At 42.2% G+C, this 13,826-nt stretch overlaps 1 protein-coding gene across 1 annotated transcript; it reads left to right on the top strand.

Moving 5' to 3' along the window:
- The first annotated feature begins 10,371 nt into the window (after window positions 1-10,371).
- LOC133198152 (uncharacterized) lies at window positions 10,372-10,860 on the top strand. The gene has a single exon (XM_061334293.1). The coding sequence runs from the start codon at window positions 10,372-10,374 to the stop codon at window positions 10,858-10,860; it is 489 nt and encodes a 162-aa protein (XP_061190277.1).
- The last annotated feature ends 2,966 nt before the right edge of the window (window positions 10,861-13,826 follow it).

Below are 13,826 nucleotides of genomic sequence, written 5' to 3'. Positions count from 1 at the left end.
CAATTGTGTATTATACCTGTTATTATCAGTGTTCCATCGGGATCGGGATTCCCTAGTGAAGTTGTTTACTTTTCGCCTGCAAGTCTTGTAAGTTTTTGCACCGCTGATTACAGTCTTCCTTGGAAGACGGTATACAGAGTTGAAGTATTTTACAGTCTTCGGACTATGCACTTCCTCTCTTTTGTGATTGGTAGAAATTGCATGATGAGAAAATTTTCAATTATTTCATTGGTTGAAATGCTGTTCAAGGCAAGGGAGATAATTTTCTGATGGTCTAATTTTTGTACGACTTAACAATTTTTCAAGATTTTCAATCGTAAAAAAATATGGCAAAACGAACAGTGGAAATTGGCAGCAAATAATTCTAGTTTTTTTTATAGCAATTACCAAGAAGCGTTTCTTTATTTTCAATGTTAACAGAATTGATCTTTATTGCATGCAAGCTTTACAGCTTGTACATTCTTTTTCCCTTTGTGTTGCACTGTCTTTCTAATCTCGGCAGCACTCGGCAACACCTCGGCCGAGGATTGCCGAATGAATCTCTGCAACAGTGTCAAAGTTTACGGAGACAGCCGAGCATCTGTTAATGTTTCACTTGGTTAGGGCTTATGTCAGAAAAAACTAATGAAGAAATACAAAGCCAAGAAGTTTTCAAGAATTATACGGCCTGCATGATAGGTTTAGGTCAGTTTACTGTTTAAGGTTGTTGCTAAAGACGGTAAGCTTTTTTAAAAAGCTCTACTTGTTTATTAAAACACTCTGTGATTGTCAGTAACAAATTTATAAATACCATTCCCGAGTACAATGACAATCTGGTGCAGACTATTACTGTACAAAAGAGCCAAGTCTGAATTCGTTGAATTTGACATTGTAACGAAAGTTTCAATGAAAACGATATATATTTACGACGCATCTAAAGGCCAGTCGTATTCCTTATCATAAAAACTAAAAAAATTATACATATTTTTATAACGGCATTTTTTGTAATGAACAATCATTACTGTATGCATAAATTTTCAATTTGAATAGAATTTAGATTAACAGGTCATTTTTAGCGGTCATTATTTATAATGACTGGTTCATAATACCCCACGTGCAATGATTCCTAGGTCATTATTGCTGTAAACGGTACTTTTTGGAGTCATTATTGAGTTTAAAAGCCTTCTAACAAGCCAATCAAATCTGAGTATTCTTAATAGAGGTATAATAATATGCATTATTTAATGCTTTACACATAAAGATTTAAAAAAAAACTTATTTTTTCTATCAAAAATCTAAAAGAAATGGGATAAACTCACTGTAACCTGGTAGCTCCGGTCTTTCATGGAGGCTTGAACAATACTTCTAATAAACTGCGCATCTCTGTCATATACAAACTTTAACACATGTTCAGACTGAACGTCAGTTTCTGATTTACGCATCAACTTTGCTTTCCCAGCTGTATAGTTCGACCAATAGAGAATGGAGAAGGTCATACCACAATCACTTATGCCAAGTAATATGGCGTCTTCTTTTTCATCTCCAGTAACGAAATCTCGCGGAACACTGTGTAGGCCTGTTGTAGAAAATGTTAACGAAAGGTTAACCTGTGTCAACTTTCAAGATATTCGACTTTTAATTTATTCCAATTTTCACTAGTAAAAAAAATGCACATGTTATGAAACTGGTGTATAGTTCATCATGTCCGTAGCAAATACCGTCACCAGTCTAAGCGTCAATAGCAAACAGTGCATACAACTGTGCTTGTAAGACCAAATAGCCTAGGTCTACACACGTGCGATGAGATTGTCAATCGCATCTTCTCAGACCTTCTGGCGAGCTCGGAAAAAGACGTTGTTTTGCCTAGAAGTGTTGTATATTAACCTTTCCGACAGAGACAGAGAAAACCCCCCCCCACAAAATCAATCTCTTTTTGTGTTTTTAAATTGATCGAGGAAATCGATAACCTAGCATCGCTTTAGATAACTCTAGACCCTCTAGTTCCGAGACCCTCTAGTGCTCCAGTACATGGTCGGATCCAGCAGTTTTTGAAAAGGGGGGGGGGGAGGGGAGGATTCTAGGTCACACCGCAGGCACTTAAATTCAAGCCCGTAATAACGGTTTTCAAAGGGGGCAACCTCCAAAAAGAGTGGACGAGCAAAAATAAATAAATTAATTCATTAAAAACCTGTGCACCACGCTGCAAAATCCTATTGGGGGTGGGGTGGGGTGGGGGGGGGGGGCTTCGTCTAACTTTTCGTCACATTTTGATTTCTTTTAAATGTTTGATTTTCCGTATTTGAACCTTCCCGCAATAAAAAGTGCGTGGGAGCTTCCAATGCAAATCAAAACATATTTTTAAATTATAATAAAAGATAATTTTTTTTAAAAAGAGAAAGTGAGACCATTTTGAACCTTTCTCTTTCCATTAAAATATCCCAAAATTATAAGGAGATAAATATTCTCTTATGGATACTCCATCTCAAGACTTTTTATGCATACTTCTTAAAGCTAGTTACTTTAGAAGATGGTCCAAAAATGGCATAGCCGTACGTTCGCCGGAATCTTCCGAATGATATCAAAGTGAAATCTTTGATGTTACGTGTTGGTGGTCGAGGCCCGGGGCCTGGGTTGTGAAGGTTCAAGGAGGAAAGCAATAAGCAAAACTCTATCTAGAGAGCAGAAAGGGCAGAGATTGAAGTACTTACTTTATCGAAAATACTAGACGTAAAAATATCTATATTACAGAAAAACATTCTCTCTCTCTTCCTCTCTCTGCAAAAATAAAGTGGGTCCCAACACTGAACCACCCCCCCCCCTCCCTCCGCCAATGAGTTAAAATTCAACCATTACGATACCTGCTCGCTTATGCCTCTTTTAATTCTGTTGTTAGTTTTTTAGGCTACATAACAATTGTGATAGATACCTAGATCAACATTTCATATTCATATAATTTCAAGGTCATGATTTTTTTATCATTACAGCCTAATTAAGCAGACTTAAATAACGATGAAAATTACAAGATACATTAAAAAAAATAATAACACTGTAGTGGTCTGGAGGTGCTGGGCACGGATTGACCTGCTATCTCAGATCACGTGGTACACGGCGCGCACCTCTTGTGACGTGTACCTATCCTTGCTCTCTTTTTAGCTATACTGGTCAGAGACCAGAAGAGCTTATGCGATAGTAAGGCGTCCGTCGTCCGTCCGTCTGTCTGTCTGTCCGTCCGTCTGTAAACAATTTTTCCAAATGCTACTCCTCCTACAGTTTTGGTCTGATTTCAATATAACTTGGCACACAAGATACATAATTCTTTGTATCGGTTTTTGATTTCGATGAACGGTGTTGCCATGGTTACTAAAAATAGAAATTTCTGTGAAAAACATTCAAAATGCTACTCCTCCTACAGTTTTGATCTGATTTCAATATAACTTGGCACACAAGTAGACTATACTAAGATGCATAATTCTGTATATCGGTTTCTGATTTCGATGAACGGTGTTGCCATGGTTACAAAAATGGAAATTTCTGTGAAATACTTTCAAAATGCTACCCCTCCTACAATTTTTATCTGATTTCAATATAACGTGGCACACAAGTAGACTATAGTAAGATACATAATTCTGTGTATCCGTTTTTAATTTCAATGAACGGTGCTGCCATGGTTACTAAAAATAGAAATTTCTGTGAAATACTTTCAAAATGTTACTCCTCTTAAAGTTTTGGTCTGATTTCAGTATAGCTTGGCAAACAAGTAGACTACACTAAGATACATAATTCTTTATATTGATTTTCTGATTTCGATGAACATTTTTGCCATGGTTACTAAAAATAGAAATTTCTTTGAAATACCTTCAAAATGCTACCCTTACAGTTTTGGTCTGATTTTAGTATTACTTAGCACACAAGTAAACTACACTAAGATACATAATTCTCTGTACCAATTTCGGATTTCGATGAACAGTGTTGCCATGGTAACTAAAAATAGAAATTTTCATGAAATACTTTCAAAACGCTACTCCTCCTACACTTTTTGTCTGATTTCAGTATAATGTGACATACAAGTAGACTACAGAGATACATAATTGGTGTTATTGTTTTTTAATTTTGTTGAATGATGTTGTAATGGTTACTTTAATCAAAATTTCTGTAAAATTGTTTTAAAAGGCTACTCCTCCTACAGTTTTAGTCTGATATAATAATAAATCTTGCCACAAAAGAGACTTGACCAAGGATCATTATTCTATTTACTGTTGCAAAGTTTCAAGTCCAAGTGCTACTTTTATCTTCCTTTATAAATACAACCAGTAGAGCTACAGTCTCGTCAGAGACTTCCGGTTCTCTTATCTGCTGCAGAGTACAGACGTGTCTGTCAGCTCCGTCATTATTGTAGTTGTACATTAATTTTATATAGTATATAGCGGGCACTAATAAATCGCGGATTAATTTTACCATAGTGTTTTCTCTATTCCGCCATCACTGTACTTTGGTAATAAGTAGTATATAGTAGAGAAACGCTATATTGGCGCGGCGTACCAAGGTATTTTAGTTTAACTGCGGGGTAATACCTGCCCCGCACTTGTAAGTGTCCATTGCCATCTTGGATATTTTCTGAGATGTAAGACAGCAGTATTTGTTTTATTTTATTTTGTTTATACGTTTATATTTGGGATTGTTGTTTAGCGGATTAACCGCTTCATGTAAATTAATATTTTGCCGTGTTAGTGGTTGTCGGGCATAATGGACCGTGATTTCAGTTCCTTTGGTTTGGGGAGGGGGACTGTGAGGCATAGTGGGGACTGGGACGCTCGTGTTGAGGGTAATGACCAAGAGGGTCTGGGGAGTACCCCGGGAGGGCGCAGTTCGCGGAAAGTCCCGCCTTCCGGAAGCGTGAGGTTTGCTCCGGGTGTGTGTAGCACCGATGCCCCGGGGGAGGGTGCCCCGGATTATGTCACACGGTATGGGGGCGGAAACATGTCGCTTACACGGGGGGCGGATTCTGATGGGTCTTTGGAGACGCCCGGTTTCCAGCAGTTTTATTCCCTGCTCCAGAACGACAGACTATCCTGGAGGGGGTCGTTGATCTAATTCAAGGGGAAATTGGTCAAATTCAGGGTGACCTTGGTGCGGTTAATAGCAGAATAGACAGCCTTGATCAGGATGTAGGAGCTCTGCGGGGCGATATAGGCTCATTAGAAGCCAATGTTATTTCTCAGATGGGCACCCTGAAAACCGACGTGACGTCTCAAATGGGTTCTATGGAATCAAATATGGGGACTCAGTTAAGCGAAATAACTCAAATGCTTGCGGGAATGATGAAATCTGATAAACCGCAGTCAGTAACTAAACCGCAGGAGCTCAAGGTCACTGCCAGTCTGTCTGTAATGACTAGTAGCCAGGGGAGTCCCTGGGTTCCTAGCTTATTGCCAGAGCAGTGCTTTCCCGTTGAGCAGCCCGTAGCTAGTTTGTCGAGTCCCGGATCCGTTTCTATCCATAACTGTGAGGTCACGTCTGTTTCCGCATCTCGAGGTCAGCCACTTTCTTCAATAGGCTACAGTAGTCTTGACTCGGCCTTGCCGAGTACTGTTACATTTGGCTCGTTCTTGTCAGGGGACACAACGAGTAGGGGGTATCCTATACATCACAGCATGGGCCCACCCGTCCCGGATCATGTTGCTGGGGGTATGGGCATGCCAGTTCCAGCACCCACTGCATCTGTGTATTCTAGTGCAGTTAACTTGGGTAGTCAGGGCTCTGGCTACTATATATGGTGGGTTGGTAGGACAGTCGGCGGCACTAGGGGGAGGACAATCATTTGTACATAGAATAGGGGGTTGGTCCTGGGTACCTCAAGGTCGCACTTCAATGACTACTGCAGATACATCCTAATTTCCAAGTTTAATTCCTCCTGGTACTCGGAGTAGCGTAAGCAGGAATATTCCAGCTGAAATAAAGTGGATGAAGTATATGGGAGTGGGGACCATTTTATTCAAAGTTCTCTACAATCGCTGAATACCATCAGTGGGGTGACCCCGATCGTCTGTTTGCCCTAAGTTTGACATTGGAGGGGGTAGCGCTCAAGCACTTCGATATCCTGCGTTGCAGGAGGGGGGCTGTTAAGTTTCCGAGAAGTTGTCCTCCGGATGGAGGAGAGGTTTGGGAAAAGTTCCTTAAGGGCAGCCTCACAGCTGGAGTTCAGCTCGATAGCCCAAAAGCCAGAAGAAACAATGGAACAGTGAGCAGATAGAGTCATGGACACTGCCCAGAAGGCCTTTGGTGGCGGGACCGCGCCAGAAATATTCCAGGATCAGCTCATTGTTAAATTTGCTCTTGGCTGCAGTGATGGTGAGGCGGGTCAACAGTTGATCAACAATCCCCCATGTACTCTGGCGGAGGCAATAAAAAGAGTAAAACCTTACCAGTTAAGCCGCCGTGCAGTGGTTCGTTTTCCTCAGGGCGGGACCGTGAAGGGCGGAGAGATTCTCGCTCGCCCCCTGCTCAACGACGTAAGCTCTCGGACTCCGAGTGCCGAGATAAGTCAGAGGACCGGAAAACTGGTTCCAATCGCGACTCTAGGGAAAGAAGTAAGGGCCGTAGCCCAACTCGTAGACCTATGAGGGGAAATCAGCAAGTCAAGGGCGCTCAGAGTTTAGGGACAGTAGTTTGTTATGAATGCAAAGAACCGGGACACATACGGCGGAATTGTCCGCGTAGGAGCAACCCAGAGTCCCTGTGCTCGTGTCTGAAAAAATCTGCCGAGACTAGGTCTACGGAGCGTTCGTCTAGTGCTAATAGGGTGACCATTTCTGATACTTTAAATGTCAAGGCCACGTATGTTATTCCCTCTATAAGGTCAGGTAGTCAAAAGTACAGGCTCAGGTGCGTGGCGAATTCCTATACAGATAGGAGGCCAGCAAACTAAGGCGACTATTGATACTGCAGCTGACATCACGATAATCTCGGGGGAGGTGTACAAGTCATTGAGGCTGCAGCCCGAGATTGTGAGGGACACAAATGTAAGGTTCGCAGACGAGGGGGCTGGGATGACCGCCCAGTACCTCGGACGATTGAATCTTCGTATCGGGGATTATGATTTCGCCCACCCGATTTATGTTGGCCCCTAACAAGACGAAATGCTTTTGGGAATTGACTTCCTGCGTGCACGCGGTGCAGAAGTTTCCTGTGAAGCCGGTACATTAAGGGTCAAGGGCATTGATACGATTTTCGCCCTGAGTGTTGATGAGACAGTGCCAGAACTCTATGCGGTTTCAGTCCGCAGATTGCGGGTCCCTCCGCACACTACCCAAGTTATCGAGTGCACCCTTAGTTCCGATATGCCAGCATTTATGCTAGAACTTAACCAGCCAGTATATTTCCGCCTGATATAGTAGCTTCGCGGACATACAATGCCGCAGGAAACAAGGCCAAGCTATGTATCCTAAACCTGACCGACAGAAGTCATATAATCAAGACTGGTACTACAGTAGAGGAAGCAGCTCCTGCTATGTCTGTTAAAAGTACCGATCCCACAGTGCGCCGCATGTCAGCGGAGGGGGAGACTAGTTATAAAGATATAGCTCAACTCCTAGATCAGTAAGGGAAGAGTGCGCCTGTGGAGCTGAAGTCTCAGGCTGTGGAGCTAGTTAAAGAATTGCTGATGTCTTTGCTAAAGATGACCTTGACCTCGGAATTTTTTTCGAGATTAAACATCGGAAAGATACTGGCGATGCACTTCCCGTTAAACAGCGGATGCGCCGCACTCCTGCTGTGTTCCAGGGGGAGGAAGAGGGTCATCTAGACATTAGAGGCCGGAGTTATCCAGCCGTCTTCTTCAGACTGGGCGTCTGCCCCGGTCCTAGTCAGGAAGAAGGATAGTAGTGTCCGCTGGTGATACTACAGAGCCCTAAATAAGGTGACAGTCAAGGACACGTACCCCCTACCGCTCATGGACACGCTAGCGGGAAACCGCTGGTTTTCTAAACTGGATGCCTATTGGCAAATTAAAATAGCTCCGGAAGACCGGAAAAAGACCGCCTTTATTACCAAAATACGGACTATTTGAATTCACAAGAATGGGGTTCGGCCTGTGCAATGCCCCAGCGACCTTCGCCAGGGCCATCAATCTGGTATTGCACAGACTTAACTGGAAAATTGCATTAGCTTTTCTCGATGATGTCTTAGTATTGGGGGCTTCGGCACATGCTCACCTTGATAATCTGAGACAAGTGTTTGAGCGATTCCGAGCATATGGTCTTAGGTTTAAGCCTCGGAAATGCGAGTTATTTAAAACTGAAGTTGAGTTCCTAGGTAGAACCGTGTGCGAGGACGGAGTCGGGATGGGGGATCAGTACATTGAGGCAGTACGTGACTGGCCTGTTCCTCGCGATGTGAAGGGCGTTGAGCGTTTCTTAGGCTTCGCTAACTATCACCGTAGTTTCATTCCCCAGTTCTCGAGAATTGCGGCTCCGCTGTACGCGGTTACCGGAAAGAGTGGTTTCCGATGGGGGGCAGAACAACAAATTGCCTTCGAGGAACTCATCCAACTAATCACCAAACCCCCAGTACTTGCTATTCCGAACAGTACAGGACACTTCATTCTGGATACTGACGCCTTGGATCAAGCCGTAGTCGGGGAACTTAACCAAGTCCATAATGGAAGAGAGAGAACCATTGGGTATGGCAGCGCAGTGCTGTCATCTGAACAACGCAGGTAATGCACTACTAGAAAGGAGTTGCTGGCGGTAATCAAGTTTACTAGACAATTCCGCCATTACCTGCTGGGCAGAGAGTTCACAGTCCGGACAGACCACCATACCCTGGTCTGGCTGATGAACTTTAAGCATCCGCAGAATCAGATTGCTCGCTGGTTATAATTAGAAGAGCGGAGCCAGTACAATATGCGGATAGTCCATCGCCCAGGCAAGAAGCACGTGAATGCCGATGCGCTGTCCAGAGACCTACCAGAAACATGCCAGAGTTATTCTACTCAAAACAGAGTCGAAGATTTGCCATGTGGCGGATGCACATGAGCGCTGGCATGACTTTAATACCGAAATTGACGATGTAATTCCACTATTCCAGCTCTTTGAGGAATCGCCTTTGAGAGCGAAGAATCAGTCCGCTGAGGGGGTAATTATGAGATGTTAGATCCTACTCTCCGTCAGGCCATTGTGACAAGTACTTGGGAAGATGTTCCGTTGACAGCAGGTGCCCCTGAACTTCCGAGAGTTTTTGAAATCGCTGTCAATGGAGTGTCGAGTTAAAGTCCCCAGATTGAGGAAGTGAAGCCTCAAGTTTGTCAAGCATCTCAGGGTGACACTGCGGGAATTTCCCTATCATCTTGCAGTCCCTCATAAACAGAAATCAGATGAGGCCATGGTTTACCTGAGGCAGTACTTAGAGTTTAGGAGTTTACCTACCGAAATGACATGATTATCTGTAGTCCGGAAGAGAAATGTTATCTTCTGCAAAGAGACTGTTTTACACTGGACGAGACAGGTGTTATTTGGCGAGAACCGAAAGACTCGGACATGCCTCGTAGATTGTTAGTTTCTAGGGGACTTAGGTCCGAGGTCATGCACTTATGTCATGACATTCCGTCCTCCGGTCACGAGGGTATACAAAGAACTAAAGAGAAACTTAAACAACAGTTCTATTGGTGGCGGATGGTCAAGGACATTAAATTATATGACATTTGTGTCCAGAATAAGAGGGGTTCTTTGACGAATAAATCGGAAATGAAAAGCTACCAGGCCGGAAGCCCGATGGAGAGAGTGCACTTAGGCTTTCTTGGGCCTCTACCCCGAACAGATAGCGGAAATGAGTATATACTCATGATGGTAGATAACTTTACCAAGTGGGTTGAGTACATTCCGCTTCCGTCTCAAACAGCGGATGTCACGGCCAGGTCAGCCGTAAATGATTTCTTTTCGCGATTTGGATATCCTTATGAAATTTTTACAGATCAGGGCCGTAATTTTGAAAGTGGGCTTTTCTGTAAAATCTGTACAATGTTAGGTATTCATAAGGCCCAGACCACGCCATACAGACCTTCCAGGAATGGCCAAGTAGAACGGTACAACCGCACCTTAATGGATGCGGTCCGTAGCTACATTGATGGTCCGCCCAAGACATGGGATAGGTTTTTGGGTCCACTGGCTAGGGCATTGCGGTCGGCGGTGAATCGCCACACCGGATAAACTCCAAATCGTCTAATGCTGGGTAGAGAAGTTAACATACCAGCAACCTTGATGTGTTTTCCCACCCCCTTCGGAGTCTTTTCACAATGGGGAGGAGGGTGAGGTTGACAGGTATGTACGTGATCTGGAACAGAATGTGTAGAGCGCGCATGACATTGCCCGGAAGAAACTGAAGGTCGCACAGAAGGCAATGAAAAGGTCGCGCGACATTAAGATCCGTACTCGTAAGTTCAAGGTCGGAGATTTGGTGTATTGGCGCCGCAATGCGGGAAAGAAAGTTGAATCTATCTGGAAGGGTCCAGGTATCATAACCGAAGCCAAGTTCGACACAGTATTTGTTGTAAAGTCTCGGAGAGAAGTCAAGGTCATGCACCATGACAAGTTGAAAATGTGCAAGTCTAGACAACTCCCGAAATGGCTAGTATTATATAAAAGTAGGTTGTCTGGAGAATCCGCAGTCCGAGACCGAGTTAGTTCTCCTACGAGTGATGTAGCTCAGCCGCTGGGGGCAACGGGTTCAGGGGTAAGTCCTGGGGACCCAAGGAGTAAGGAAAAAACTAAAGTAGGCCCGCAGCCAGCGGAACAAGTAGGTCCATATCTGGGTACCCGGAAACGGGTAAGGGAAATGTCAAACCAACCAAATAAGCCCAGTACGCCCAAGAGACCTAAAGTCACTTAGGGGACTAAATCTATACAATATTGTGTGCCTTCAGTCGAATCCTAAAGATTTGATGGTCCAGTTTCATCCCAGGTGTGTGGGTATAAGTGAGGATTATGCTAAATCAATACCTCAATATACTTGCCCCGAATGCAGTCCCGTCAGTGTTAGCAATCCCTAGGTTAGGATTCCGCAAGGGTGCGGAACTATGTGTAGCTGTTTGCTAGCGTGATTGTACGAGGGCCGTTCAAAAATTACGCGGACTTGTTGCACAGAACACATATTTGACGACATAATCAAGCAAAAATTCATAAATAATATAAAAGAATCTTTTCATATATGAACATCAAAATTTCATATCAAAGTATTGTAAATTGGTATCAATTTCAAGTGATTAAACAGGACATCTCATGAAGTCACGGCGAAGTAAAACTTTCAACGTCACGGGCATTTTATAAAATGGGAGCTTTCATTTTCTCAATATTTTCCCTTAGTATTTGAGACTGTATAGTTTGGATTACCTTATCCACCCAGAATTAACATCCATATACCATATCCGATTCAGCTTAAAAACTTTTAAACTATTATGTGTTTTAGTTTGCGTTAAACCTCAAATTTGCAGATATTTCTGAAGTAAAGTTTAACGTCTGTCGATCTCAATCACATTCTCAACAGTCCAGATCAGTGTTTTGTTGATGAACTTCATCCATCCCTCCCGGATTGCCTTTTGATTAAGGTCTAGCAGTCTAATTTACCATTTGTAGAGATGTGTCAGAAATTCTGCTGGTTAACTACATGTTTCATTAGGATTATTTTGGGTCTCCATTGGTGTTTTCCCAGCATGATTCATGATTTGATAAAAGTGCACTGCTCCGTCAAATCACGAGACGTCATTTTTGCAGTTGATTTCGTAGGGGTTACATCGGAGAAAAATTACAGTATTTCTGTTAGTACTTCAACTATTGCGCCAGAAATCTAAATACTTAATAGAACAATAAAAAGAAATTTCACAGAGAATAGATTAATAATATCTTGAAATATGGAAAATAAATGAATAAAATTTTGGATACCGCATGTTTGTTTTTCAACATTTTTGCCGTGCTCCGTATATCACCATCAGCAGCATCAAAACGGCAATAATTTTATGAGATGTTAAATAAAATCAAAAAATTTTACCAAGAATTTATTGGAATTTTTATGAAATTATGTTCCTGTAGGAATTTCAATTCTATATGACGTCTGCAAGAGTAAATAATAGCAGAGTCCGCGTAATTTTTGAACAGCCCTCGTATATATGTTTGTTCTTACTGCTAGGGAAGCAGGTCTTTTTAAAGGGATATTGCCCTGATCTTACGATCGATCCACTTATCGCGATGTTCCTGAGATTTATGTAGCCCGATGTTCCAGGGACAATGAATTGGAGCCAGTTCCAGGATAGGTCGTTCGCGACGGAGTCGCGGACGTGATATCACGCTAGATATCATGTCTGTTCTGGGCTCGGATGTCCGGATCCGGAAGTGCCGACCGAGGATGTCACCGGAGGACCACCTGATGAGGAAGACAACGATGGGCCCGGAGATGGACCCGAGCGGACTCGGAAGAGGGATGCCCAGGACAAGACTGACGTGATGTATCCTGTGAACTGTGATATTATTAACTGTTAATTTTTATTAATTTTACATTTTTATTATGGACATTATTGTGTAATTGATTATGTACAATTGTTTTTAATGTGTTAGGCTAGGATTTAATTGTTATATTTTATGTACATTATAGTTTGTCCCATTGTAACGGGCTGGGACGCCCTTTTTCAAAATGGGGAGGAATGTAGTGGTCTGGAGGTGCTGGGCACGGATTGCCCTGCTACCTCAGATCACGTGGTACACGGCGCGCACCTGTTGTGACATATACTTATCCTCGCTCTCTTTTTCTGTTATCTGCTGCAGAGTACAGACGTGTCTCTGTCAGCTCCGTCATTATTGTAGTTGTACATTTATAAAGTATATAGCGGGCACTAATAAATCTCGGATTAATTTTATCATAGTGTTATCTCTATTCCGCCATCACTGTTCTTAGGTTATAAGTAGTATAAAGTAGAGAAACGCTATAACACCTTGTGAAAATCACTAAATCTAGAAATTTTCTTTGAAACACATGCATATGGTCCACGTATTGCAGTCCTTTTTTAAAGGACAGCAACTTGTATTTAATATAAAAGGGGATCATTATACAATATCATATAAAATCACTGGGGATTTGTAGATATTTTGAAATTGATTTGCTATTAGCTAAGGGACCTGTATAAACGATAAGAAGTCGACCCCCCCCCCTTCCAGTCAACCCCTCCGTTCCAGTCAACCCACATTTCGTTAGTTCTTGATCATACACAAATCCATTGATAAAAAAGTTCAATAAAAATTTATTTCGTGGGCGGGATATCTCAAAAAAACCGGATTATCTACAGTATATTTACATGTACATCAAGTACTACGCAGTACAGTTAAGGTGCCAAATGGAAATATCGGCGATTTTTTTTTAGATAGAAAATACATTGTTTACAAGGATGGGCGTTTCTTTTTAGGACTTTACTATTATCGGACAAATTGAAATTAGATGAAAACTACATGTTGAGGACAATTAGATTTCTTATTTAGAAGTGTCACGTGATGTGGCAGTCACGTGATTCTAGCAAATATACCTGAAGTATTGAGGTCATCTATAAATTCTAATATTGCAAGGGCGTAACCAAGTTAAAAATCTAAGTTTAACATATGATTATTTTCAACACTCTTCGTAGTTTGTGAAAAGTGCTGCGAACCTATATAGATTCTGCTATTTGATTGCTAAAATTACATTTGTTAGACAGTATGTTGAATATTTTGCTGGTCAAGTACATTAAATATAGATATAATTAACTCATTTGCAAGATTTCAACAGGTTCGCAGCACTTTTCAAATATCTTCATACTTCTTGAGTTTATGTGTAAA

The sequence above is a fragment of the Saccostrea echinata genome, unplaced genomic scaffold (assembly GCF_033153115.1).
Source record: "Saccostrea echinata isolate AGI-Se365-2 ecotype Australia unplaced genomic scaffold, CSIRO_AGI_Sech_v1 ptg000033l, whole genome shotgun sequence".
NCBI classification, from domain to species: Eukaryota; Metazoa; Mollusca; class Bivalvia; order Ostreida; family Ostreidae; genus Saccostrea; species Saccostrea echinata.
This window is presented reverse-complemented; position numbering and strand designations above follow the sequence as displayed.

Excerpts from the sequence above, each read along its gene's own strand:
- LOC133198152 (XM_061334293.1), top strand. The coding sequence starts at position 10,372 with ATGAAAAGGTCGCGCGACATTAAGATCCGTACTCGTAAGTTCAAGGTC.